Raw genomic sequence first — 27,793 nt, forward strand, 5'->3', positions numbered from 1 at the left:
GCAACCACCCAGGGAACTTCATTAAGACAGGTATCCTTTATAATAATAATAATATTTATCAGATGCATAAAATCCTTAGAAAAGGATAAAAAAAAATTTAAAAACTATAATCTAAAAAGAAAATAAAAGAAAAAAGCCTATTCTAAAAATATAAAACAAATCAAAAACAAATATGAATGAACAATAAAGACAATTTGCAACCAATGGTGAATGCAGAATATAGAATGAACACAAATTGTAACCTAGCTAATACACTGATAGTTGTTGCTGTTTTGTTCCATAGCAGTTTTTTAAGAAGCCAGCTAAGGCTGATGCTGGCGAGTATGGTTTCCCATAATCAATATGAATTTATTATTTTTCTTTATCAAAATTTGGAACTTTATTTTGTGCAGTCAGGAATAATTTGTCCCTGTGACTGTAAGCTGGACATTTCATTACAAAATGTTGCTCATCCTCAATTATATTTTGGCTGCACATACATGTATCACATATCACTTTTATCCAGAGGCACATTATTATGTCTGCCTTTCTCAATTTTAAGGTCATTGTTGCTTGTCCTGAATTTTGCAATTAACCTTCTAAGACCATGGTTCTGTATATCGATTAAGTAATTTTCAATTTTTAAATCTTGTATAAAAAGTCTGTATGTTCTTAGTTTGTTTTTAGCCAAGGTTTGTTTTCTATTATCATTATGCATGTCTAAAATTCATTGGTTTTCAAATTCTTTGTTTATTTTTTTATGAATAAATTCTAAATTTCTCTTATTTATCTTGAGTTTACAATGGTAACAACATCAATATCTTGCATGAGGGTTTCTACACTTGTAAACCATTTACTTTTTATATTCTTATTTACTTAGTAGGCGTCTCTTAACAATGGGTTATCAGAGTTTGTTACCCGGTTGAAGTACTTAAATCGTTGTTTCTTGATAAAACAGTCAATGGGGTACCTTCCTCGCTCACCATAAACAGCCATTTTTTTGGTGTGAATTTGGAGAGACCAAGAATGAACCGACAAAATGAAAGATGGACATCCTCAATTGCAGACTTAGTTGTGCTTTCATCACCCCAAACATCACTACCGTACACAATAATGGGTCTTATCAGTTTGTCAATTTAAGTGTATAAACACACAAGAGATAATCACCTGTTAATTGGTGGGAGGAGCAATAGTTTGACTCTGATAAAATGCTGCCTTGAAATACCATGCAAATTTAAACGCAATAATTTCAAAGTTGTTTTTATCAGTCGATTTAATTAATGAAAAAGTAGGAAAAGATAAGCATTACTGTAGTTATCATAGTGGATGGTAATAGTGGTGAACTAAAATGACCCATGAGCACTTGGTTCAATCTCTGGAATTGAGTGATTCCTCTTCAAATATAGAATACTGCTATCCAAATAATTCATTAAATATATTTTGAAACATATATTCAACAAGATTCAATGACATATTGAACCAATCATTTATTGGAAGCCCATTATGATTAAAATTTGAAGATACATGTAAAATTGTAATACTGTACATTACCGTATATAAATAATAATATATGCCTAAAAAGAACAAACTGCAAACTGCTGCTATTATTCAACAATCTTTATGTGAAAGGAGATAAACCGTGCACACAGAAGGAATTGGATCTAAAATGTATTTAATACAATTAATATCTCAATACTGTCAGAATAAATAAATATCAGGCTTTCTAGCTATCAATGAAATCTCAGTTATTATCTATGAATAAACAGTTTTCAGTACGTAAATTAGCCGCAACCATGAGACAAATTTCTGGGGAGAAGACTGTATTCAGTCTATAAATACAATTCTTGACATACTTCTGGTTTAAGGAGAAGATAAGCAATAAGCTTATCTGGAAGTGGAAGTTGATGGATTTTGTTGTGGCAGTAATGTTTAAGATTGAATCTGATAACACAGCGACAGAGATGGCGCAAAGATCTAGGATTGCAGGATAAATAGTGTAAATTTCTGCTGAACTCTGTATGACGATACTGTAATTCTCTTGGAAAAAGCGGCAGCAGTGTTTTCAGTGCATTGTCAACATAGTCATAAGAGCTGATTATCATAATAATGCTCAGAATATTATATGGACATGTTTTAGCGACTGCCTGGAGTATGTTCTGTTTCAGACAGATCTGTTTGATGTTAGCTCCATGGTTAAGTAGGGTCTGCAGACACAATGCTGGTACAAGAGGTAATTCCTCTTTCTGTATCTTAGCAACAGAGAACAGTGGGGATTGATGGTAAATATCAATGATGTTTGGATCTGCGCCATGTTGTAAGAGAATATTTATTGCTTCAAGGCAGACTTGTTTTGTGGCTAACTGCAGCGATGTATTATGAAACTGATCTGATGCATTCACATCAATTTTATGTTCCAGTAACAACTGAATGATGGGTAAATTAAGTGGATAAGAAGCAGCTAGTATTAACGGTGTTTCATTCAATTGAGTCCGACTGTTTGCATCAGCACCAGTATTCAGCAACAGATGTACAAGTTCGTATTTACTTAACTGCACTGCAATATGCAGTGGGGTCAATCCAATTGCATTTGGTACGTTAACAATAGCACCATGTGATAGGAGTATTTCTAAGCATACGCTGGAGTTGTAATTACTCATACATGCTAGATGCAAAGCTGTATCATGGCATGGACAAGGCAACAGGTTCACAAGGGCACCACAATCAAGCAGTGTTCGTAGATTCTGTACATAACCGCAAGAGACTGCTATTAATAATGGAGTTGTCTTCTCACACCCACATTGGTAGCGAGCACTACTGTGGAGAGTACGTTGTGTCAATATAACATTAGCAGAGTGCCCGTTTGACAGTGCTTGGTAGAGTCCCTCGTTATCACCATTGAATACGCTGTCATAATACTCGTCATAAAACATGATTTGTCAGTAACCTGAGATAGAAAAAGTTCAATTAACATTTTGGCATCACAACCTTTATCAAAAAGTTATAAATTAACACAGTACATAGATTTTCTTTTCCACTTTATAGGGTTAAATTTATTAGTGATTAATGGTACACCTGAGATGACTGAAATATCGCCCTCTAGTGATCAAACTAAAAAATAAAAAAACACTGAGTGCAGGCAACAACAAAGCAAGGGTGTCACATATTAAAATGAATAGGGGGATTATTTTGTGAAACTAAAATTTGCCAAGGGCCAAAAACAAAACAAAAAATGCAAATAACCCCCCTCCCCCATTTTCAAATGGCTAACCCCTACACAATTGCATCTGCTTTTCCCTTCTCAAGTTGGACATTGAATACAATATATCATTTCCCTGTTTCACATTTCATTATTCTATACACCTTGTAACACATTGATGGATGATAGAAACCATTTCCACTCTGAGTTAATTAACTTTATTATAATATTTTCAATACACACTTATTTTATATATTTATATATAAATTATTGGATTATTAAACACTAATGAACCTAGTGGGATTATATTTTTATTTTTATCACAAATTTCTACAGTCTGGAGTGAAACTATTGCTGAAATAACACTGAATACAAATATATCATTGCCTGTGCATCATACAATAATTAAGTTGGCACCCAGTGTTCTATTTTATGTGAGTGCCTAGCACACACTGTGAGGTGATTCTGCTTGTTCATGATTTGTTTTTTAAGTCCAACTAATTTTTAGGACGAACTAATGATATTTCCAAAAATACACGCGTTAATAGCTTGCCAAAATGATCCATTGTTAACACAATCCATAGTTATCGGACCATATATAAGACTGGAAAGTGGAAACTCCAGACAACCTTCAGGTAACTTGTACAGTGAAAGTGATAATGCTTATTCAATCTTTCCTTTATTACGTCACACTGTGGAGATATGCACATTATGCATGTGATAATAAAGCAAATACACTCACTTTCAGGTCAAAACTACAAAAGTCAACAAATTAATTAATAATGCAAACCACGATTCCCATAATACAATAAATTAATCACTCATTTCAGAAAATAACCATGGTATGAGAAGGGATATACATTTTTAGCATCAAGTTTCAACGTAGTATAAAATATTGGCTTTTTTAGCAGTAAAAACTGTTGTAGCTTGTAAACCGTCGACTGGCGGATCCAGAAATTCGGTAAGGTTCGCTCTTATTGACGTGGGCTGGGTTTGTCAATTGATTTGTCTTTTTTGGGGGGGGCTGAAGGGGACCTCCCCCTAAATCTGCGCGTGCCGTCACGAAACCGAAGTTTTTCTTTCTTTGATAGTGAGCGCGGACATCGATTGTATGCGGTCGGATATGGGACAGGGAACCACACACGGAGAACCACAGTTATACTCTCGACTCAACGTTTGTGGGCATGTAAGTTATCCTACAAATATCCACCACCCATAGAGACGATGGGTATACACACGGCCGATATACACACAATTCCGAGGAGAAAAAACTATGGCTCGCGCCAGCAAATCACCCAACCAACATACAGATTTTTAAGCCAATTAGTGTTGTTCAAGGTACAATTATTTTCCGGCTGTATGGTTTGTGTCCCCGATGATTTTCTGATCATTGTCTTACCTGACAGGATAAGCAAACCCACTACTCACAGTTATAAAGGAAATAGTAAACAAGGACGCGTAAATTACCCTGATAACTGTCGTCCAAGTGATTACCCAGAGGTTCCGGAAGTGACAGAGCCCTCTATGGTGGCTCACTGATTTACGTTTCATATGAGGGCGCATACTATCGCGAATGCTCATACCACTAATTGAATTTCCATAGACGACAATGTTAACATATGACGAGATTGCTATATGAAAAAATGATGAACAAAGTTGAAAACATGGCTCAAAAATGGGAAATCAACATGCCAGTAATCAACCACATGAAAATAACCAACATGTTGGCCAGCTCAAACTCTTGCAAATCTCAGGTAAACAAGACACACGTACTGTATTTGGATTGCACCTAGAGAAATCACTGGAAAAACACCAAGATTAGAACATCCAAATACACACAGACCCACAGGTACACAGCCGCTGAGTAGTAAACAAAAGACCACATGTTGGTCTCACCTTTTACCCAGGTGATTACGCCCTCAAACAGGGAGCACCTGAGAAAAGAAAATATTTAAAAAATTTCATTGGTTCTTGCAAGGCATTTAAAATGGCTACGAGCAGCCATTGGTTAATTAGTGGCATGAGACCTGTCTAAAGACACTACGAATGTACGAGATTTGTCTGTTGTTAAATGGTCGTGGTTTGCGACGATCTTTAAATCAGAAACAGTGGCTGTGTAGTCATCGTCATTTAGAACAGAGCAAATCTCTTAAAACAGCACCTTCATTGACAGATGACGACAGATCAAAATAATATCGACGTTGGTAGCTACCTCCACGCCACCCACTGTAGTCGTTGTCATTTAAAACAGAGTCAATCTCTTAAAAATGATATCGACCGTGACGTTGGTAACTACCTCCATGTCATCCATTTACGTCATAAAAGCGCTTCGTCACGTGACTAGCGAGCACGACTTCAAGGAAAAGTATATTATTAATATTATATAACTTATACTAAATTCAACAGTTACGCCGTTTTCGGGATATCTGTATCGGGCATTGACTTTGTCACCACTCGTCTACTAACTACATGTAAAGAAAGAGACAGACCTGCAGATTTCTATGGAAACGGATGGGAAATTTGTAATTCTTAAATGTGTATATAATTATTTATTTACTTGAGTCATCAAAGTCATGTTATAAAATATATAAATACCTGAACCTAGCTGTGAACTCAAACGGCATGTATCCATTGCATGGCCATGACGTCACAGATAACGAGACAGCAAATCAATACACCAACTTGAATCCAATCGTTTAAATTTGATTGTTGTACTAAACCTTATTACTAAATGATAAATTATTTTTCTCAATTTTAACCTATTTCTAAATCCCTTTGATAATGTATTACCACTGCATGCAACATTATGAAATATATAATGTTGTATATATACGGACCAATGTCGTCATAGCTGTATTTATGACATATGCCATTCACTTTCAATAAATAATATAAATCATTAAATATGCACTATTTCCAAATATAACATTTTTCAAATTGGCTACCAGCATCAAGAATTTACTAAACATTGTCATTCAAGAAAGTCCATGTTAAGTTACAGGAGCTACAAAAGATAGTCCGAACATTCATGATTTTGCTCATTACAAAATGTATGTAGTTATGATACGTTCATGTTTCCTTTAGTAGATTATATTGTGTATTATAAGGATTGCGTTTTGTGTCAATATCCACCCTCAAAGATAATTTATAAGTTGGATTTTGAAATACGGTGAAATTAAGGTAGCGAGAAGGGAAATTTTCACTTTTTTCTTGATTTTTCAAAAATTGATAAAACGGTTACTTTAGACCTTGATACATCACCCCAGGTTTACAAAATATCGAAATTGCGAAATAACGTTGCTCAAATTAGTGTTTTAAAACACTAGCAGAAAAGACTACAACTGCCGTTTCGTGGATATTTGCATAGTGTTTATCTTTGGAAGGAATTAAATGATAACATCTTATCTGTATACTCTGTTGTTGACGATTCTGATATAACGGGTGATAAGCTTCCAGTTGCAAACAATGCGTGTTTATCTAACGTCCATTGTCAGCATTACTTAGTCATTTTTACAAGGTTCGCCATTTTTGATGTCACGTGATAATTATGTAAACAATGTGTGTCCAGTTTGTGCGAACTTGCACCTCTATACTTAGTCTTTTGATATATATATAACCTAAATTACTGTTCTGAACGAGACAACAGACAGAGAATGTTTTATTTAAAAACGTCACAAAACCTTCTCGCTACCTTAAAGGGCAGTGGTCGTTGAGCAGCGCATGTCCGACATTTGTGTTGATAAATATTGATTTTCCCATAGTGCAATGCGTTTTTTTTTAATGGAAATCACGAGTTCGAGTTTTGACCTGGGTGCAACGTGCACCAATTACCGACGGTGGCTCCTTCTACACCTTCCAATCACCACATAAATTACACAGTTAAAACTTACTAACGTCTCAGTTTGGTCTGCGCAACAGTAAAATATTTTTTCTCAATTTCTGACAACAGTGGATATGATGTCATACTTTACCCCGGCATAATCCTTTGCTGAAGAACCAAGATGGTGGACTATATAATACTGGTGAAAAGTTGAATATCTAGAGAATGAAAAGTGATATAAATAAACTGTAAATTGCATGTGCTTACATTTGCCGCACATCTGGGAGTATTATGTTGTTAGCCTTGACTTTTTCTTTAAATTTCACGAGATTGCTCGCTGTTTTACTATGTCTTCTAACGGCTCTCCTTGTAACTCTTTTTAATAGTTTTTAAATTTCCATTAATCTTGGATCAAAGCTATATTGTTTAACATTTCATTTGTTTGACCATCACCTAGTGTTCCCACAAACTTGCTCCCAAGTCTGCTTGGGTTTGCGAAAAAAAAAAGCGATACACGAAATATAGCAACGAGGGGAGGATCCAGTTGGAGTTATCGGGGTTCTGAAGAAGAGTATAAATTGTATTTATTTGGTTTGTTTATTTTTGTTCACAATGTAGCGAGAAGAACAACTTAAAATTTGGGACCAACCCCATAGTCTCGAAATGTCCACAACAGATATCATCATATGATCTACATGCTAATATCTTGAAAGTAGTATGTGAAATTCATAAACGAAAGAAGATGATGAAATGTCACCTCATAAATAAGAATAATTGATTATTCCATTTTATCGTAAAACTTAGTAGAACATACATTATGATTTATTTGTAGGAACACATCTTGAAATGAGAAAGCTTTCATTCTACCCCCCCCCCCCCCCATTGCATCGTTAATTTCCAGCTCTCCACACTGGGGTGATTGCATACGTTGTGAGAAATCAAATTATAAGTTATAAGACTCCAACCGCTACAGCAGCGTAAACCCGAGGCCAAAGCTGATAATAGTCGATTTGCATGAATTTTAACTGAAATATTGCACTACCTTAATGCACTCGAACAAGTCAGAAATGCACATAAAACAACGACTTGCTTGTGTATATTTTAATATTCGTGAAATACTATAGTGCAGAAACCTAACGCGCAATGTTTATAACGGTTAAGTTTGACTTTAGAAGAACATATGCCAGACGACTCATGTTTTATCCACGCTTTCCCTTATACCTTGACGTTGTAGAGTTGTCTTTATTTATTTTTCTTCACCTAGGATATTTTTTATTTCCCCGAAATCAAGTTCGCATACTAGTACTACTTACAGGGTTGAGTACATAGTATTTTGTTACGTTAATAGAACAGTGGTGTATATGTGTTTAGATAGTCACCACCAAGGGGTCACACCATGTAGTTCGACTGGATTGTGACCACACACATCCTTCCACGACATCCCTTTTCGACGAAACGATTTTCAACGTAGACGATGCTCTTTCGACCATGCCCATGTACTCTTACACAAAAGTGTTTTTTATGCGAGCGCCATCAATCGTCAATAAACAGAGATGTCTTATTATCTCTAGGCCAGGGAAGAAGTTTCTTCCTGTGCGTTCTATTTGAACATTTTATTTAATGCCAAAAATAGTTTTTTGTTTTTTTTTTAAAAATCAATGTACGTCAACTCAAGCAAGTGAGCATGGGTAAAATATAATGTCTTTAAAAGGAGACTTTTGAGAAAGATTTATTCAAATGAGGTGGCTTCCTTAGAAGGGGCATATCATTAATATGCAAATTAGCTGCACGGTGTCTGGGTGAAGTTTACATATTCAATACCTTTCAGAAATATCAGAGGTAAGTCGATTATAACTCACTTTAAGGTTTATGCGACTTCATAAGGACAGATTGATGTTAATGATACGATATATTGATAGACATTTTAGCTGACAAATCTGGCGCCGGAAAAATCTTGCGTTGAATGAGCCCGGTGTTGACCCATGAACTACTGTGCGTTAATTTGTCCCGGTTGAGTTTCTGCTGCTGTGTGCGCTGATCACAACTTTTCTTTCGACAACTACCTCCGGTATTGTTTATAGCAAAGGCTGAGATTCAAAAGTCCTTGGCTTTATACTGTAACCCGACTCGCCTATATCTATATCGCCCTAGTTTGCGAGTTTTCCGTCGACTGGTGTGTCAGGGCTGTCGATCAACGCTGAAAGTCGGGCGATACTCACTTAGTCAGTGCAACAGCTGATTTGAAGTTGTGGATCTATGCTCGCTTGTCTACTTGGAAGTAATTTCCTCTGCATTGCATGGTTCATTCAATGGCTCGGTTAATGCTTGCGATAATACTTTCCGCAGCTGAGTGCCCGGAACTGCTGTAAACGTATTCAAACCCACGGGTCGCCCGTGCACTGAAGCAGACATTCTCTTTTAACCGCCTCCTGCTAAGTTTCCGTCTCACTCTCCGATTCACTGCGCTACACCCATTCACTGACTTGACTGAGTAAAGATTTTTTTACAGGAAAGAGCACGGTAGAGCAACCAAGCAGTTGCACGATCGTACATTATCATCGTGACATGAGACGATATCTATAGTGTAGATTTCCAGCAAGATGATTTACCGGTCCATGCCAGCGGATCTTTTAATCCCACAACTGTGAGAAGAAATAGCTTTGGATTGTTAAGCGAAGTCTGCTTTCGTTGCCCAACGTGACCGGAACCGATCGAAGGCCATCACGGAATATTTCGCCTATAAATTGTATTGCAGTATATAAACTCATGGCTGTGCGTGTATTGTTATTATTAGGTATACTTGTCGTCAGTATACAGCTAACTTTGGTCAAAGGTATGTACTCAAAAATAATTTTAATATGGAAATATAATTTTCAAAGTTGAAGCCTAGTGCCTAGGGTCCATAAAGAAACGAAGTCTGCATTTTTAAAAGTCAATTTTACCTGCATTCCGTGATAAACTTTATTTATAACTAATTGAAAATTTGAATAAAAAAAAGGAAGAAAAAAAAATTTTGCTATATAAACCAAGTTTAAGTTCATGGAGGTGGCATATCAATTCGATTGAAATTGACCCCTATGGTGGCTGCCGCATATTTAAAAGCTGTTACATGGCAGACACACTGCTGGAATCCAAATGTTTTTAATAAGATTAAAGAAACAATTTTAATGTTCAACTTCATCACTAATATAACAAACTGATCACCAAGTTTGAATTACTTAATTGCATTAAAAATAATTAGTAATGAAAAAGAAAATAACTGGTGGTGTTTATTTGTTTAACCTAATCAAGAATTTGACCCATATCAATTTTTGATAAGGAGAAACAACTGCATATTTTTGCACAAAAATGCAGATGGTGATGTAATAATTAACATCTTTTGACATCTCTGAGGCTGATATTCTCAATTCCTAAGATTCCAACTCGTAAACTGGCTGAACTGAGGCTCTGTAGTAAATTGACCTTCAGTCTCCAGGAGCCAAGCCTATCTAAACACTTCAAGTTTAAATTTAAACACTGAAACTAGGAGGAACAGTATGTTTCTATTTTGAAAGGCTTCCAACATCACGTTTTTTGCACTTGACCTAAAATAGAGGTGGAGATGAATATAGGACAGATATATAAAGACTTCAGGACAACAAGAATCAACATTAGATAAATGCCAAAAATACAGAGGTATTAGAACACTGTTATGTGCGTTACTTTAAAATAATGTTTTATAATAGTAATACTGCTATTTTATTAACAAAGAAAACACCATAGTAAAACACGTACAGATGAAATTGTAGTCAAATTATAATAATCACACAAGTTTAATCAAATCATGGGTTTTTAGAGTGTTACTTTTGAATTCACAAAAATTCCTAAATTTGATTTAAATAGAATTGAAGAATATTTATTTATAATTCGTATAAATTCCTTTCATTCATTCATGAGTAGATCATCTAATCTGTTGAAAATAAATCACAACTTATATTTCCTTTGCCATCAAATTTGTCTACAAATTAACTAAAAGATATTTCTTTCCCCAAACTTACATATTTATAGACACAATTATCATATTTACCTATGGTAATATTGAAACATTATATTCCGTAGACTGTGTAATAATAATGTAATCTTTATTGCTGATTCAAACCCTTTTTGATTGCATTTATCATTATTTTGTTGCAAACAGTTTGCAAAGATTTTGAAAAAACTGGCAAAGGTCATATCCTGTTCGTTAAATTTGGCCACTGATCAGGTACTTTTAGGTCAATATAAAAAAGCAAAAAGATTCTGATCAATTTATTTTCCAAAATCAATGCATGCATTTCTAAATTTTATTTTCTCTAGTCTATTATGTGATATATGTCACAGAATAATTGAGAATTTGCAAGATTCATTTCCATGAAAAACTAAAATTCGGCCAAAAGTTATTTTGAGAAGAAGAAAGATTATGTCGCTTATGGCTTTCTCACTCTTGACAAGATCTCAGTGGACATTTATGAATAAATTCTATTGGCACAACATCCCCTGATTCTAATTTGATCCTCAAGTCACATACTGTAAAATACTTTATTTTAGCAGGAATCAATTTTCGCTGAAAAGACTTTGGGTGTTTTGTATGGAATTTATTTTCACTGATTTTTGTCGAGTTGAATGTAAAATATAGGAAAAAAGGTATTTTTGCTGGATTTTATTTTCACTGAATTATTCCTTCAGCGAACATATCGAAAATGAATTCCAAGCGAAAATAAAGTATTTCACAATATCTGAGTGAAAATCCATATCTGCTTGCAAGAAAAAATAAATAAATAAAAAATAAAATTTTCTCTTTTCAGGTGTATGTGTTCATGAAGGACTTTCCTACCTGGTAAGTGTTATAATTTCAAACAAATTTTAGATTAAATATGTATTTATTGCCATAGTTCTGCATAATAATTGTACATTTGCATATTGTGATACTAATTTACATATCATGTGACTAATTTGCATATTATGATGCTAATTTGCGTATTGCAATGCTAACTTGTGGATGCTAGGAGCGTTTATACCAGGTGTGTACGTAAAGCTGCTAAAAGCCACCAAAGTATTCTCGGTTGTAAAAAACTCCTACTATTGTGGGATAGTTCAAGTGGTATCAGTGGATAACATAATCTATCTTCACTTGATAGACTTTGAATAAGTTAAATAATTGTAATGTCTACTTGAAGGTATTAAAAATGTTGCAGTAACTGATGGAAAAAACTTGACCTTTGAACTCATATGACATGCGTATACAAGTGACGTGCGATGTATGCAAATATATCAAATCAAATTGCACTTTACATTGATCTTACAAGTTACAAAAATTCTTAAACGTGATCAATTAATTTCTTAATCTCAACATTTCCTGTATGTATGCAAAGATTTTAATGTCAACAGCAGGTTGGACAGGACAGGTAGCCGTGTTGCGGCTACTTCAGATGCAACTTCAAGTTGATAAAATAAGTTTTTGAAACACACTGACCCATGTCCTCAGATGGTTATCGGCTACTTTGTTCCAAATATAGTACACCTCTGGCAGTAAAACTCTGATTACAATGTTTTTGTGTGTTTAATTTAGGGCAAAACTCTGAGCTGACTATTTGCATCAGAGTCAAGTAAGATAATACCATTAGTGAGCCATTGTTATACAACCGGTCTGCAAACAACTAAATATAAATAAGTTCTTGTTAAAGTATTCATGTTTAGAAACTTTAAAGAAACAACATTGTTTTCTTCACTGATGTATACAATAATTAAAATAGACAAGACTATTGTAATTAATGCGAGCGAAGTTGTGTATGGTAGCCTGAGGGCAAAGGAAACGTGCATGATAAATTAAGGCTGAGCAATCCTGAACAATGCATCGATTTTTTTTATTGCCATTCATCATTATATTGTACACTATTCATTCTTATTTATCCATTGGTTTATTTATCCATGTTACGTACATAATATATGAATTGACTGAAATTGCGTTTATTATGTGTTCCAGTTCAAACCAATGAATAGCTATTTATCAATTGATTGCCCATTCTTAGCTTAAATTTGTGTTTTTTTCAACATATGTGTATGTGAGGCATATGAGGGCCAACTGTCCACGTTTTTGTCGGTGTTGTCGTTAAATACATGCACTAATATGAGTAAAAGTTTTATTTATTTTAACTCATCACACTAAAAAGTGTTTGGTTTTCAATTTGTAAAAATTTGTTAATTTCCATTTCACACCAATCAATCAATCAAACAAAATATAGTTGTTGACTTTAGCATTTGATAACTATCTTAGATGTTTTAATTTGTTTTCATATGTTTTATTGATATTAATTATTGAAAGGAACCGATTACTGAGTCTAATGCTAGTTTGTATATAAACAAACAAAGATATTTGCCAATACATGTACATGTGCCCAGTACGTTTACTTAGGATGCATATCAAATACATATGGTATGATGATTTTGTCTCTTTCAGAACAATTGTTGTAGGTGTGAATTACTCAAAATAAATGTTGGATAACCCAACTATCACATTCTTATAAATGAAATGTTAATTACGATAATAACGGGCTAAAAATCTGAGTTTGACAGACTGCTGGTTTCCTACTGTGTAACATTACTTGTAATGCAATAAACAAGCAGTGGAAAATATGTGTTCACACACCTGTGTTATAACTTGTATTTTCACCCAATATGGAGGCCACACACGCTGAGACGTATCATATTCTCTACTTGAAGAAAGTATTCAACCTTTTCTCTTCTTCTCTATTGTATAAATTCCGCAGTGGGTTTTCTATGTTGAGTTTTAAAACACTAGGCTACCTGAACTGATTTTATGTGATTTGTTAATAATTAAAATATACACATATTAGAGGCGAGTTGTTCTTCAACATTATGTTAACAATAGTCAGTTCGTATTGTTGTCATTTCTTGGATAGTTAGTTATTCTCGTATTCACATTTGTAAAATCAATACTCTAAGCTCAAAAATTCTGAAAACTGTTTTAGTTTAATTTTTTCAGTTTTATGTTTCCATAAGGACGAAATATCAAAAATAGAGTCTCTGTTACTCTCTGTCAGAATGAACACTTTGAATGTTAAAGTCGACTTTCATCAAATTTCACAAAATAAATTCCATGTTTTTTAAAAATTGTTATCAAGACCTATAACTGATCTGAAATGTAAACGAACGGAAACAACAACAACAACGGAAGTATCGAGAAATACACAAAATGTGAACTGTATCAAATTGTAGTGGCAAAAAAAAAAATACATACAAAAGATTAACAATCCCAATGAAATGTTCACTCGACAATAATGTTTTGTAGAAACAGTCACTTTTAGATGCACTTATTGACACATGCATGTTCATTTTTCCGTAACATTTTGGTTCTGGAATGTATTGTTTTTTGGGCTGGCTATAATTGTAAAAGATTGCTCTGTTTCATTCTCTGTTTATACTTGCTGCTGTGTACATTGGCTAGCTGTTATTCTTACTAAACCTTTGGTTTTGACTGGGGCAGTATAAACAAAACTTGTGCAACAAAATAAGCGCTATTAAGAGTGTTTGTTGGTACCGGTACAACTCAACTATACTTTTTACACCTCAATGCCGACCCTCCACAGAAAACAAAGCGGCCGGTGTGAAAAGGTTTGTTATGTTTCACCTGCCGAAAGGATATAGTAGTCGATATTGCAAACAAAAGTTTTGAGAAAACAAAACAGGCTTTGCTGGTATGTCTGACTTATCTGAATTGAGATGTGGGGCTCATATTTAAAATATCGTCTAAATATAAATGGTACAATAGATAAAAATGTGTAATTTTTGTAAATATATATAAACGACATTCAACACTTGTTTACTTTACACTTGAACTTAACTTCTTTTCACTTTTACTCTCTAATTTTCTCGCCATAATTTTGTTGCCACTTTTTGCATCGTTTTTTTTTGTATACAAATTAATTGGCATAATTGTACATTGATCAAACTTTTTTGAAAATATAAATAAAGTATGTGGCATTATTTTGTGAAAGGTACAAAAGTTGACATTTGCATTCAAAATATTACGATAGCAACAGAGGAAAAATATGTTGATAATTGGGTTGTCAAAGAAATAATTGTGTGCTGTAAATTGCTTATTTTTTACTGATAGGGATTATCCGGATTTAAATGATTTTATAACATATTTTGTAAAAACCAAATTTGGTGAAAGTCGCGAACATGCAGAACCTCAGACAAATTTTTACTGTTACAAAATGCTATTTACTGACTTTTGAAAATTTGTCTTGCCAAATTAAAGCGGTTTACAGTAGATGCACATGTAGTGGGTTTGAAGGAGATTATGAGTACACATGTTTAATTTCTTTATTCGTTTACCCGGCAACAGCTCCAATATCATGAAAGAACTTTGTAGATTTCTGTAACATTTTCAGTAACTAAATCTCTTGAACAAACAATACCTGGAAATGCACACATTTCTGTTATGTATCACAGCTTTCTAATAGTTACATTGTTAAACTTATATGTTTCATAAGATATAGAGACTGTCTTAATTGAAAATTATAATAGTATCATATACCCCTATTCACAATAAACTTTCAACTGTTGCCCAATATTGTTTGGTTCAAATTTCCATGAAGTATACTGAACACATTTTGAAAAATATTTCCAAATAATATTAATTATGTATTTTTGGTTCAAAATTCTGAATGAAATTTGAAAAAATTACAGAAATTATACATCTTAAACCAAATTATCGAGAAAAAAAAATATGTAGAAATTTGTGTGGCTTTTTTATGATAGATGATGAACAAGTTTGTTCAACTTTAACATTAAAAGTGTTTAAGCTTGATGTGGTTACAATTGTGCCCTGAACTGTTCAGTGAACTCAGTAATCAGGTTCGCTATACTGACTCCAAATCTTCTGAAAGTTGTCAAGTTGAGCCACTTCAAAATGCTTTTGACCGAGAACTTACATCCAGATAACAAATAAATTCCACCAAATTCTTATGATCCTTTTATACTTAAGAAGATGGGTTGCTGGTGTTGCAAGGTCACATGATACTTAAGCTGTGCTAGTACATAGCTGAATTGGGTCTTTAAAAAAAGTGGAATCTTCGAAGGTCAAGTAGAAAAAAACACAGCTTGTTGTAGTATGTTGGGAAATCAAGCAGATATAAGTTGTGGTAATTCAGGTTTAATTACTTGGAAGAATTGTGTATTTGTGAATAATGTGACAACTTGGAAGCTTTTCATTATTTTCCCCTACCAAACTTCAGTTAATTAGCATTTGATAATTGGACTGGCTCAGCAGCTCATGAATTGTATTTGTTGTTTAAAGAGCTACTGCATTATATCACCTTGAAACTTACATGCATAGTAGAACACCTCTTTAATAGAACACAGCCTTTCAGCTGGGCAGTCAGAACTGATTAGTCATATGACCCATATTACTTCATGAGTTTTTTTGGAATACTTTATCCCAGATAAGTAACAATATTTCAAATCTAGATCAAATCATTCCTTAAAAGAAGGACTCATTTAAAGTTGATAATTTGTTGAATTGGAACTGAACAAACAGTGCTTTTTTGCCCTAGTGCTTTCTTGTTATTATCTGCAAATTCCGACACGGCAAATTGGTTGGTTGACTCTGCCATGAATGTGATTGTGTTTTCTGCACAAATGCGACTATGCATAGTTGTTTCAATAAAATAATAGAACTTGACAAAAAATCTGACCAGTCTTCCGTGGTTCGCCAGGAGTAATTTAGCATACTGTTTACTTTTAAACGGGGTGTATGGTGTTTGCTCAACGACTTCTCGCTCTTTTTTTTTTCTTGTTCTGTAGAATACTTTTTTTTCTCTTGGAATTTGATTTCAATGAAGGGTTAAATCAGAGAAAACAAAGCTCGGTGAAAATGGTTTTTCCTCTTGTGATTTTATTACGACAAATCAGTAAAATTTAATTAAATGTGTCAACCCCGACACGCCCCCAGTCTCTTCTCAATCTTTCTTTTCTTATCATACTTTTCCCAGATAATCGACTTACAAGATGAAAGATGTTGATTTATGTTAGGAATTCCAGGTGAAAGAAATCAGTCAGTAAAATGTGATCGTAACAGGTCAACAGACAGAAATGTGGACCTACAACTTTACGTAATTAATCCTGTGATATTTATCCATAGTGGAAGATGCATGTGACTTATACTTCTAAAGCCGTGACTCGGTGAAAGGCATGCAGACACCCTTTAATACCTGCGTATTATGCGCTCTTTAACGGCAAAACAATGATTCTACCCTGGTCATTTGCGGGCACCTTTCAACACTGGCAGTCCTACGGTGGAGGTAGACAATACATCCATGACCTGCAAGTCAGTGCAGTTGCAATGGGCGTTAGAGCCGTGAATGCGACCATATTGATCAACTCTTGTTTGTCTGACTTAATGGCTTGAGTATTTTATTCTCTTTTACTGTTCCTGTCCCTCCTGCTCAGCAGTTTTCAATTCATGTTCGGTTGGTATAACTTTCTTGACAGTGTGGCATATTGTAGTCCCTTGGGAGGTTCCTTTAGATGGAGTTGATTTATACTGTTTCTATGCTGGTGCCCTATGGAACATCTAATAACCTCTGAGTACCCTGATGACAGATTTGTAGAACTCTGGTGATTACAGTCATTTGGATAAGTTGTTCAATTCTTGGGGATACTGCTATTATTTTTTATGAATAGTCAACTAAATATGTATGAATAAAGTGAGTTCTATAAACATTTATGGCAACATGCAATCAACATTCCATTTAAAAAGATGTTATAGGTCAGTAATTTCATGAGCCAGGATTGTGTTATATCTGTAAATCCTCTTCCTGGGCAGTGCCATTGTTAGTGAAGGACCTTCAATTGTAGGATTTACCGTAGTCTAAGTTGAGCTAATACGTAGAAGAAAAACATTATCAATTTCTCTGCCATTTTTTTTGAGACGTACATGTAAACCCTGTTTAAATGTTCAATTTCATATAAAATATAAACATGTCTATGTTTTCTTTTTATTATTATTCTGGGTAATTTAATATTGTTTAAATATCAGTTTGATATTTCTTGGTAGTATGTATTTGGCTAATTTTGTCCATATGTTTATTTTAATATGGCCGACTGGTAGCCACATTTATTTTATTTGTTTAGTTTATCTGAATATGTCTTGGCCCTCGGACTGATTAGGTTTATTTTATTCATGGTTTTTTCTCCCTCTCCACAATGCATTTGTTAAATATCTCAATATAAAAATTTGGACTCAAATTGCCTTTTGTAAATAACTTAAATAACTAAACAATTAAATTTAAATAAAATCAGAATAATTATTGATTGTGATTTGTTATTGATGGAAATGTTAGAAGTATAACAAAAAAAGCTCTGTTTACTTACTGTTTTGTGATGACAAAGATCTGGCCTTGCCTCATGAATACTAGTGGTGCCAGTGGGTATGGGGTCACTAATTGGTACGTCCCTATCCAGCAATCAGTAACCAATTGTCACCATCTACCTTTACGTATACAGATTGACCAGATGCAATTAAGAGTTTAAAAGATTTCATCAAAGGTGTAAGCGAGACTGTTGTGATATTGGTTTTTCCTTCTAAGTGATTTGTCCTTGTGTTTGCTCATTCAGAAACAATCAACATGCTTAGAGATGCTATTGTCCACTGGAGGAAACAATCAACAAGCATAGAGACTCAGTATTGTCCACTGAAGGACTCATACACTCCAACTTTGAGGGTCATCACCTGTGCATGCGCGGGAATTGAGTCCCAACCGACGATAACAACACGCGCTAAAAGGCTCATGGGTAGACTCTTTGTAAACAATGACACGGTATGGCCATCTGACGCATGCGCAGGTTATGACACCCCTGCTTTAAAGCACCATATGTGCTGGGCCTGGTAACTTCTTCTTAAAAACTGCTAGCCCTATTACTTTTATATCTTATAGTAGTACATCATGTTTTCCACCTTGGGTGGATCTCTGTCAGATTTGTTCATTTCACAAGTCATCTTCAATTCTCTAATTTTTAGGAATATTTTTGGGAAAAAATGATATTTCTCACTTCTCCTTTTATACATCTAACCCGATTAGTTAGCTATTCTATATGTATGTACCATGAGTGAACCTCTGTCAGATTTATTTATTTCATGATGCAATCATTAATTCTCTGATTTTAGTGAACATTTTTGTCCATTTTTGTAAAAAATTATAAATTTCTCAAAAACTGTTTGTGACTAATTTTTTTCAATACATACGAGTTACATACATTGTTTGGTTGACCTACATCTGATGTGTTCATTTTGTGACAATATCTTCAATCTGTTTCTGAGTATAGATCTATCAGCTGTTTGTTGTGAATACATGGTCCACAATGACCTCCTCCCTTTAAATATCTAGGTATACCTATCAGGAGCAATGACCAGGAACTATTTATATAGTTATTGTAAATTATAATGAACATATATGTTATATTTTATTTTATTTTATTTGTTGTATTTTTTTTTCTGTATTGATTAATATTTCTATTGCTATATACTGAAAGAAATGTATATTTCTAAAGATGCAATAAACAATTATTACTGCATCTTTAACAAAGTACAGATATGTCTAAAATGTTAATGCAGTTTTAGAGTCGCCTCTTTAATTATTTTGATTGTAGTCTAGTCATGAAATTGTGAGTAGTATGTAAAAGCAGCATGGTCTTCATCAGTTCATAATGTTAAATAACCCTTCATCATATGTTAGTAAACTATTATAGGTGAAGTATGTGGTGAATACTTTGAAAAGGAGGTCAACATGTGTCAGCTATTAAATATGTACGTGCAATGGGAGCAGATTTTATTGCTGTGATTTCTGTTTTTGATTCTCATTCAGCTGATGGTAAAATGACTTTCTTATGATTTTGAAGCACCTGTGCCGCACAGCGTTTTCTTTGGTATGGGTTGCGTGGATGGTATGCAACATGCGGAAAATATAATTTACTTTAATTTGAATGCGCAACACGATTATGCTACTTTAATAATAATAATAATAATCTTTATTGCATAATCATATCCTTATTTGGATATTGACTCAGAAAAAGAAAATTACAATAAAGTCGAAAAACTGAGGAAGTAGCAAAATGAAAGTGCTAAAATAGAAAAGAATATAAAAAAAGAAATAGTTTGAAGATTATGCCACTTTTTGGTATATTGTTACATGAAACATGACTTTTAAAATAAAAAATGTTTAAAAAAATCACAGTTATGTTATCGCAGTTACAAACTTTCCCAGGGAATAGAAATTTACAGCTTTTGAACAGGTTCAAAGGGTGATGGTTACTGCATCACACATATACAAAATTTGTGTTCATGAATTTCCCACAATTCAATGCACTCTCCCAGTGGCAAGTAAAAAGGCGAGGTGCACTAAATACCGACTTTGAATTGGAGTATTCATTGATGCATGCAAACCATCAGCGGAATTACCTAGTTAAATCTTGGTATATACCTCTTTTTTTTCGTACTTGTTGATCTACGCAACACTAAGTCGCCATCTTTGTGCGTATGGGACCCATATCTTGCCAATGTATGCAAGGCGCAACAACCACATTTAATGTTCAGGACATTCTGTTATTCACACATCTTAGTACAACAAAGTCACTTTCTAGCTAGTCCATGCAATATAAATTGATTATAATCTCATAGAAGTGACTTGAAAAGTATTCTTGATAAATTATTGCTCTGACACTTGTCATTAGATGTCACATACTGCAGGATGGTAAAATCTAATTTGTTGAAATCTATTGAGATTTATGTTTTGCCTTGACCTCTTTGCTAGTGAAATTAATCTTTGAGTGTATATTTAAGAGAACGGAAACCAGACGTAAGTGTATTGTGTAAAGTTTTATTGTGTATATTTGCTGCTTCAGTCACCTATGCAATTCCTGCGTTGATGAGCCTTGATGTAAAAAATACAGAAAGAAATATGAAGTTACTGTAAAAGGGTTAATTATTCACTGGGTTTTAATTTTGCTTATTTCGCTGACTGGAAAATGCACTAAATTAAAACCCAGTGAATATGTAAAACTTAGCATAGAACACATTATCTAAATGATAAAACAGTGAATTTAAAACCCACTGAATATGCCTGAAATGGTAAATCAGGGAAATTAAAACCTTGTGAAAATTAGTCATTTTACAGTATCACATTGAACACTTTAGTCAACTTTTGATTAAAACCTGTAGATGATGGGAAAGTATTTATATTTTGTTCATAATTAAAGAAAAAATATTTTTAACACATATTTTTGTGAAATTTCATCCACAAAAAATGTCCAGTGATCTTAATTTACTATTCCAACATTATGTTGGTGAAGTCATGTACTGGTAAGATGACATGTATCTGACAAGACTGGACACCATGGCAAATGTTCTCCATAAAGGCATGCCTACAGTATTAATAGTGTACAAGTTTCCTGTCTATATCCCCGCTGTGTCCAGGTCACATCCTTTCAATGTCTATATTTTTCCCATAAGACCCTTAACACAATGTATTCATGCCTATTACTTTGCTGTGTTCTGCTTCAGAGCCCCTACACAAAACGAGAAAATCTTTTCTTGGGAACTAACATCTAAACGTTTATTTTTTTGTATCAACTTTATTTGCAAAATTCTCGACCAAGGCTTGTGTTACACTTCACGTTTCTGATATCCTTGGCAATTATATTTTGGAGGATGTCGTAACCTCTGACATGGTGTTGTATTTATACAGCCTACTCATCTCTGCCCTCTGGTTATAAATTGTAAACTTTATGCGAGAAGCATGAAAGCTCAGTGGAAAGGTTCAGTGATATTACATAGCTGATGCTTTCCAGCTTTTAGCATCGTAATGTAGCAAACACAGAATACAATTCATTAATTTGTCACACAAAGACGTGACATAGGAAAAGGTTACTGGACTTGAATAAACTTTCAACCATGCAGTTTTGTTATATATAACATGCGTCAAGAAGAATTTCCACGTTAAGCTCTTAATTATAAGTAAAGTTCAAATCTATCTGGGTTTGAATAACCCTACAAAAAACCTAACCTGGGTGAGTGTGTCGCGAACTCAGTTCGAACACAATAGCTACTGGTCACGATTCATTCATTACCAGATATAGACTTTGCCAGAACCTTGGATAAAGTCCTGCAATTCTTGTGTTCAACCAGGCATGGTTGGCACAAGAATAGCACATTAAATTGTCTTGATAATAAGATAGACACACAGCCCTGTCACATTTATGGAATAAGGTTTCTGTGGAAAAAGTTTGTCAGCACTTGCACATGCACTTTACACATAAAAAGTCAAAAGTGACAAAATACAATGCCCACAACTGTTGCTGTTCTGAAAAAAAAAGTGTATTTATCTCATTTGATAATTTAAGAGTGAGAAAGAACTTTGCAAAAGTGAATAAGATTGAACTGTGTGGTACAACATCATTTCAATACCGTTGGTCTTTCGTTACTGCTTTGTTCAACACATGTCATTAAAAAAACAAGGCTTGCAGTTAGACCTAAACTATTTCACATGTACTTATACTAAACAGACAATTGCTGTAAAGTTAAAATCCTATTCTTGTAACCTGTCTTTTCTGTCCATTTCCTCTCCAATTATTTTCGGAATTCTTTTCTTTGGCGACACGCACAAAAACCCCAAGAACGGCCGTAAATGTCTCTGGTAATGGTTTTAAGATCTACCAATAGACACTTAAAACTCATTCATTTGAACTTTTCAGACCCGCACGTATAGTGGAGTGGTTTGTATATACTAGCTCAGAAAAGTGGAAGCAAACAAATTGTTAACTGAGAAATCCAAACTTAAAATGTCTTTCACTTGTCAGAGTAGTGATGTATGAAACTTGATCCAATTGGATTAAGTGATCAAATTTAAATTGCCATCTAGGTTTTGGAAAACTAGCCTTCATCATGGCACTTTGAGTCCTATTTCTATGGGTAATTTGTCATTCAGCAACTACAAATTCATTTTTTTCTCAGCTACAATGCTAGAATTGTCTCTTTAGGTAGCCTAGAATCCATAATGCCTAGCTACAATGCTAGAATTGTCTCTTTAGGTAGCCTAGAATCCATAATGCCTAGCTACTATGCTAGAATTGTCTCTTTAGGTAGCCTAGAATCCATAATGCCTAGCTACAATGCTAGAATTGTCTCTTTAGGTAGCCTAGAATCCATAATGCCTAGCTACTATGATAGAATTGTCTCTTTAGGTAGTCTAAGAATCCATAATGCCTAGCTACTATGCTAGAATTGTCTCTTTAGGTAGCCTAGAATCCATAATGCCTAGCTACTATGCTAGAATTGTCTCTTTAGGTAGCCTAGAATCCATAATGCCTAGCTACTATGCTAGAATTGTCTCTTTAGGTAGCCTAAGAATCCATATAATGCCTAGCTACTATGCTAGAATTGTCTCTTTAGGTAGCCTAGAATCCATAATGCCAAGCTACAATGCTAGAATTGTCTCTTTAGGTAGCCTAGAATCCATAATGCCTAGCTACTATGCTAGAATTGTCTCTTTAGGTAGCCTAAGAATCCATATAATGCCAAGCTACAATGCTAGAATTGTCTCTTTAGGTAGCCGAGAATCCATAATGCCAAGCTACAATGCTAGAATTGTCTCTTTAGGTAGCCTAGAATCCATAATGCCTAGCTACAATGCTAGAATTGTCTCTTTAGGTAGCCTAGAATCCATAATGCCTAGCTACTATGCTAGAATTGTCTCTTTAGGTAGCCTAGAATCCATAATGCCTAGCTACTATGATAGAATTGTCTCTTTAGGTAGCCTAAGAATCCATAATGCCTAGCTACTATGCTAGAATTGTCTCTTTAGGTAGCCTAAGAATCCATATAATGCCTAGCTACTATGCTAGAATTGTCTCTTCAGGTAGCCTAAGAATCCATAATGCCTAGCTACTATGCTAGAATTGTCTCTTTAGGTAGGCTAAGAATCCATAATGCCTAGCTACAATGCTAGAATTGTCTCTTTAGGTAGCCTAGAATCCATAATGCCTAGCTACTATGCTAGAATTGTCTCTTTAGGTAGCCTAAGAATCCATATAATGCCTAGCTACTATGCTAGAATTGTCTCTTCAGGTAGCCTAAGAATCCATAATGCCTAGCTACTATGCTAGAATTGTCTCTTTAGGTAGCCTAAGAATCCATAATGCCTAGCTACAATGCTAGAATTGTCTCTTTAGGTAGCCTAAGAATCCATAATGCCTAGCTACTATGCTAGAATTGTCTCTTTAGGTAGCCGAAGAATCCATAATGCCTAGCTACTATGCTAGAATTGTCTCTTTAGGTAGCCTAAGAATCCATAATGCCTAGCTGCTATGCTAGAATTGTCTCTTTAGGTAGCCTAAGAATCCATAATGCCTAGATACTATGCTAGAATTGTCTCTTTAGGTAGCCTAAGAATCCATAATGCCTAGCTACTATGCTAGAATTGTCTCTTTAGGTAGCCTAAGAATCCATAATGCCTAGCTACTATGCTAGAATTGTCTCTTTAGGTAGCCTAAGAATCCATAATGCCTAGCTGCTATGCTAGAATTGTCTCTTTAGGTAGCCTAAGAATCCATAATGCCTAGCTACTATGCTAGAATTGTCTCTTCAGGTAGCCTAAGAATCCACAATACCTAGCTACAATGCTAGAATTGTCTCTTCAGGTAGCCTAGAATCCACAATACCTAGCTACTATGCTAGAATTGTCTCTTCAGATAGCCTAGAATCCATAATGCCTAGCTACTATGCTAGAATTGTCTCTTCAGGTAGCCTAAGAATCCATAATGCCTAGCTACTATGCTAGAATTGTCTCTTTAGGTAGCCTAAGAATCCATAATGCCTAGCTACTATGCTAGAATTGTCTCTTTAGGTAGCCTAAGAATCCATAATGCCTAGCTGCTATGCTAGAATTGTCTCTTTAGGTAGCCTAGAATCCATAATGCCTAGCTGCTATGCTAGAATTGTCTCTTTCGCCTTAGAATCAACTGCTCAGATCAGTGCCTACAAAAGAAGAAAGGGAAGCTAGCTACGTTTAACCAGTTATATTCTAGGGTGACTGGAATGCACTGAAGGGCTCTAAGGAGTCAAAGTTGGTATTTAGTACACATTGCGGCCACATCAAAGCTCACATTTGTGCTTGCCATTGGGAGAGTGCATTAGGTTGTGGAAAATCACTGTTTACTATCATCTCATTTCATTAGGGTTTGACCATTTGAAGTTTAGGGCTGGGGGAGGGGTATAATTCTTAAATTTTAACAATGATATACAAGTGGAGAATGTACAAGTCCATTGTGAAGTGTTTTATTGACAAACATCACTTTGCAGTTGTTACCCTCAATCTATACAAGCAAGCGCCCCCTCCTTCAGAATTAGGGTTAGGGTTAGTTTAAGAAGCCGACAAATTTACTAACTTCTTATAATGTTAACATTCCTCTCAAGATATTGTAGTTTTACTCTATTACAACATAATTTTTGTATAGTGTATCTTTGAAATATGACTTATTTTGACCCATAGACACCTGTGTCAATTTTGTCAATACATATGCTGGGAGTAGAGTTGATACCTAAGCCTGTGTACATGTACTGAGGTTATTAGACCGCAAAGTATGCATGAACTCAGTACAGCGCGAGTATCGACCGACATGCAGTGCTCACCATCTTAGAAACCTCGCAATCATTTGATATTCGTCATATTTGTCATCTCCTAATATGGTAGGATGCTGATACCCCGTGCAATACCACAAAACTACACCATATTGTACGATAGAGAGAGACAGATATAATAATTCATGGTATGTGTAATTGTACTTAATTCAAATTTCATATGCACCTAATTATTCCTAAATTTGTTCACTACTATGTCACCCAGCTCAAGTCAAATACCAATAAAACTATTTGTCATACAATAATGACTAACCCTGTATTTATTCTATGTCATTTCACACCATAAAACTGTTATGGATAGCTTTTAAAATCAGTTTAAGGTCAAAAAACTCATTCCTGCAGGGAACCTTATAAAATTATAATAATTTTATGTTTTTTGTTTGATTTGGGATTTTAGTTTAAAATTTTGATTGACCAAGATTTATTGTTTGAATTGAAATATGCTGGGGAACTCTTACTGCCACATTTTGCAGATAATGTGTATTTTTCTATCAATTCTTGGTTAATTTTTGACCAAATGAACATAATTAACCATGACCTACAAATCTTGATCAGAATTTTAAAGGAAAAAATATGATTTTTTGTGAAATTTTATCAACACAAACACAATTGAATCACAAAATTCTAATGGCTAGAAAATTCACTTTATACAGTATTTTATATCTGCCATTACATCACATACATCACATAAGAATTCTCTTCAAAGAATGTTAAATACGTTTTCCCCTTTTAACCACAATTTTTGGGAGCAATATTTTGCTGCTCATGAAGAGCATTTTTCTATAATTCTTGAATTTGAGCAAAATAGACATAATATTCAGTTCTTAATCAGAATTTTTGGACAAAATAAGGAAACATTGATATCTGGGTTTATTTTCTGACAAAAGTTGAGGACACTTGTGAGGATGAAATTGACTTCCTGATTCCTGACTTGTCACAATTTTGCCTGACATTCATAATATGCCAAAAAAAAACTTCTCACTAAATTAATGCAGTTTACAGTATTTTTCCCCTATTAAATTTCTACTAAAAAAATGCATAGAGGGAGGGGACTCAACTTGTCAAAATGTCTGTCATGCGCTATAGAAACGTTTTGAGAATTCTGTCAAAATAGTCTGGGTTGTGTCCGTTCTTACCGATTACCAGACATGTTGCTGTTCGGTGCTTTATATTTAGAGTATGTGTAGTGAAAGAACTGGTTGTTAAGGTACCTACAATTTGGTATTTGTTTATAAATACAAATGGTATAATAATGATGTTGTTGAGTAATCCATCATCTTGTCAGAGTTTTTCCATTTTATATTCACTTGTTTACACAACCATTCACTTTGCATGCATACTTTCCAGTGTATCCAGTGAAAGTTTTGGATGGCTTGCCTATCTACCAACTTTTTTGCCACGGCCAAACAAATGAGAATGGAACTCCTTTCACATTTCTGTTTATTGAGATTTGTTTATTTAGTTAGTTGTTTATTTTGTACAAAATAATAAACTTAACTTTTTGTTTCATTGAGCTATATAATGTCTTTATTAAATAAATATAATAAAAAATTAAACAGAAAGTGAATTTCCATGCTATTTAAAATTAAAATCTTTTTATAATTTGTAAACTTTGAAGGAAATATCTCTATAAGGTTGGTGCTAATGATTTGGTGTATAGGTTTTGTGGTTGAGGGTCAGAAGTGTATCAAAGGTTGAGATAAGGGATGTAACCTTCATGCATGGGAATAATTCCAGTGAAATCACATGACACCAATTAAAATAAATCTTTTGTTTCTGGCAACCCTCTCTACCCATATTTTTGAGGAAAGAATTAATTTATTCAAACGAGCCTACAATTATTTATTTCTATATGCTAATTCGTTATGTTTATTCACCAATGTTGTAATTTTGTATTTCATTTACTTTTTGTCTATGTACATGTAGAAATACCTAGCACTTAGTTCATTGAAATGAAAATACAAGTAAAAATAACTCGCCATAACATCTTGTAAAAAAACTTGAAAAAATAAAATTAAAATAAACTGAGAAATTTTTTCTGTCCACCCAGTATTTTTGAGCCTGT

General features: G+C 34.2%; 1 protein-coding gene across 2 annotated transcripts; it reads right to left on the minus strand.

Annotated features, from left to right (window-relative positions):
• Positions 1-1,431: 1,431 nt before the first annotated feature.
• Positions 1,432-5,036, minus strand: LOC102802791 (ankyrin repeat and SOCS box protein 18-like). 2 transcript variants are annotated; one of them, XM_078011391.2, is made up of 2 exons: positions 4,949-5,036; positions 1,432-2,923 (listed from the first exon to the last, which is right to left on the minus strand). In XM_078011391.2, the coding sequence occupies exon 2, from the start codon at positions 2,907-2,909 to the stop codon at positions 1,809-1,811; it is 1,101 nt and encodes a 366-aa protein (XP_077867517.1). In that variant the 5' UTR covers positions 2,910-2,923; positions 4,949-5,036; the 3' UTR covers positions 1,432-1,808. The 2 variants fall into 2 exon arrangements, with proteins under 2 accessions (XP_077867517.1, XP_006819684.1); XM_006819621.3 differs by lacking the exon at positions 4,949-5,036 and adding an exon at positions 4,575-4,675.
• Positions 5,037-27,793: the final 22,757 nt, after the last annotated feature.

The sequence above is a fragment of the Saccoglossus kowalevskii genome, chromosome 19 (assembly GCF_978046115.1).
Source record: "Saccoglossus kowalevskii chromosome 19, keSacKowa6.1, whole genome shotgun sequence".
Taxonomy (NCBI): domain Eukaryota; kingdom Metazoa; phylum Hemichordata; class Enteropneusta; family Harrimaniidae; genus Saccoglossus; species Saccoglossus kowalevskii.

What these genes read in the sequence shown, in the direction of transcription:
- LOC102802791 (XM_078011391.2), bottom strand. Translation starts at nt 2,909, where the DNA reads ATGTTTTATGACGAGTATTATGACAGCGTATTCAATGGTGATAACGAG.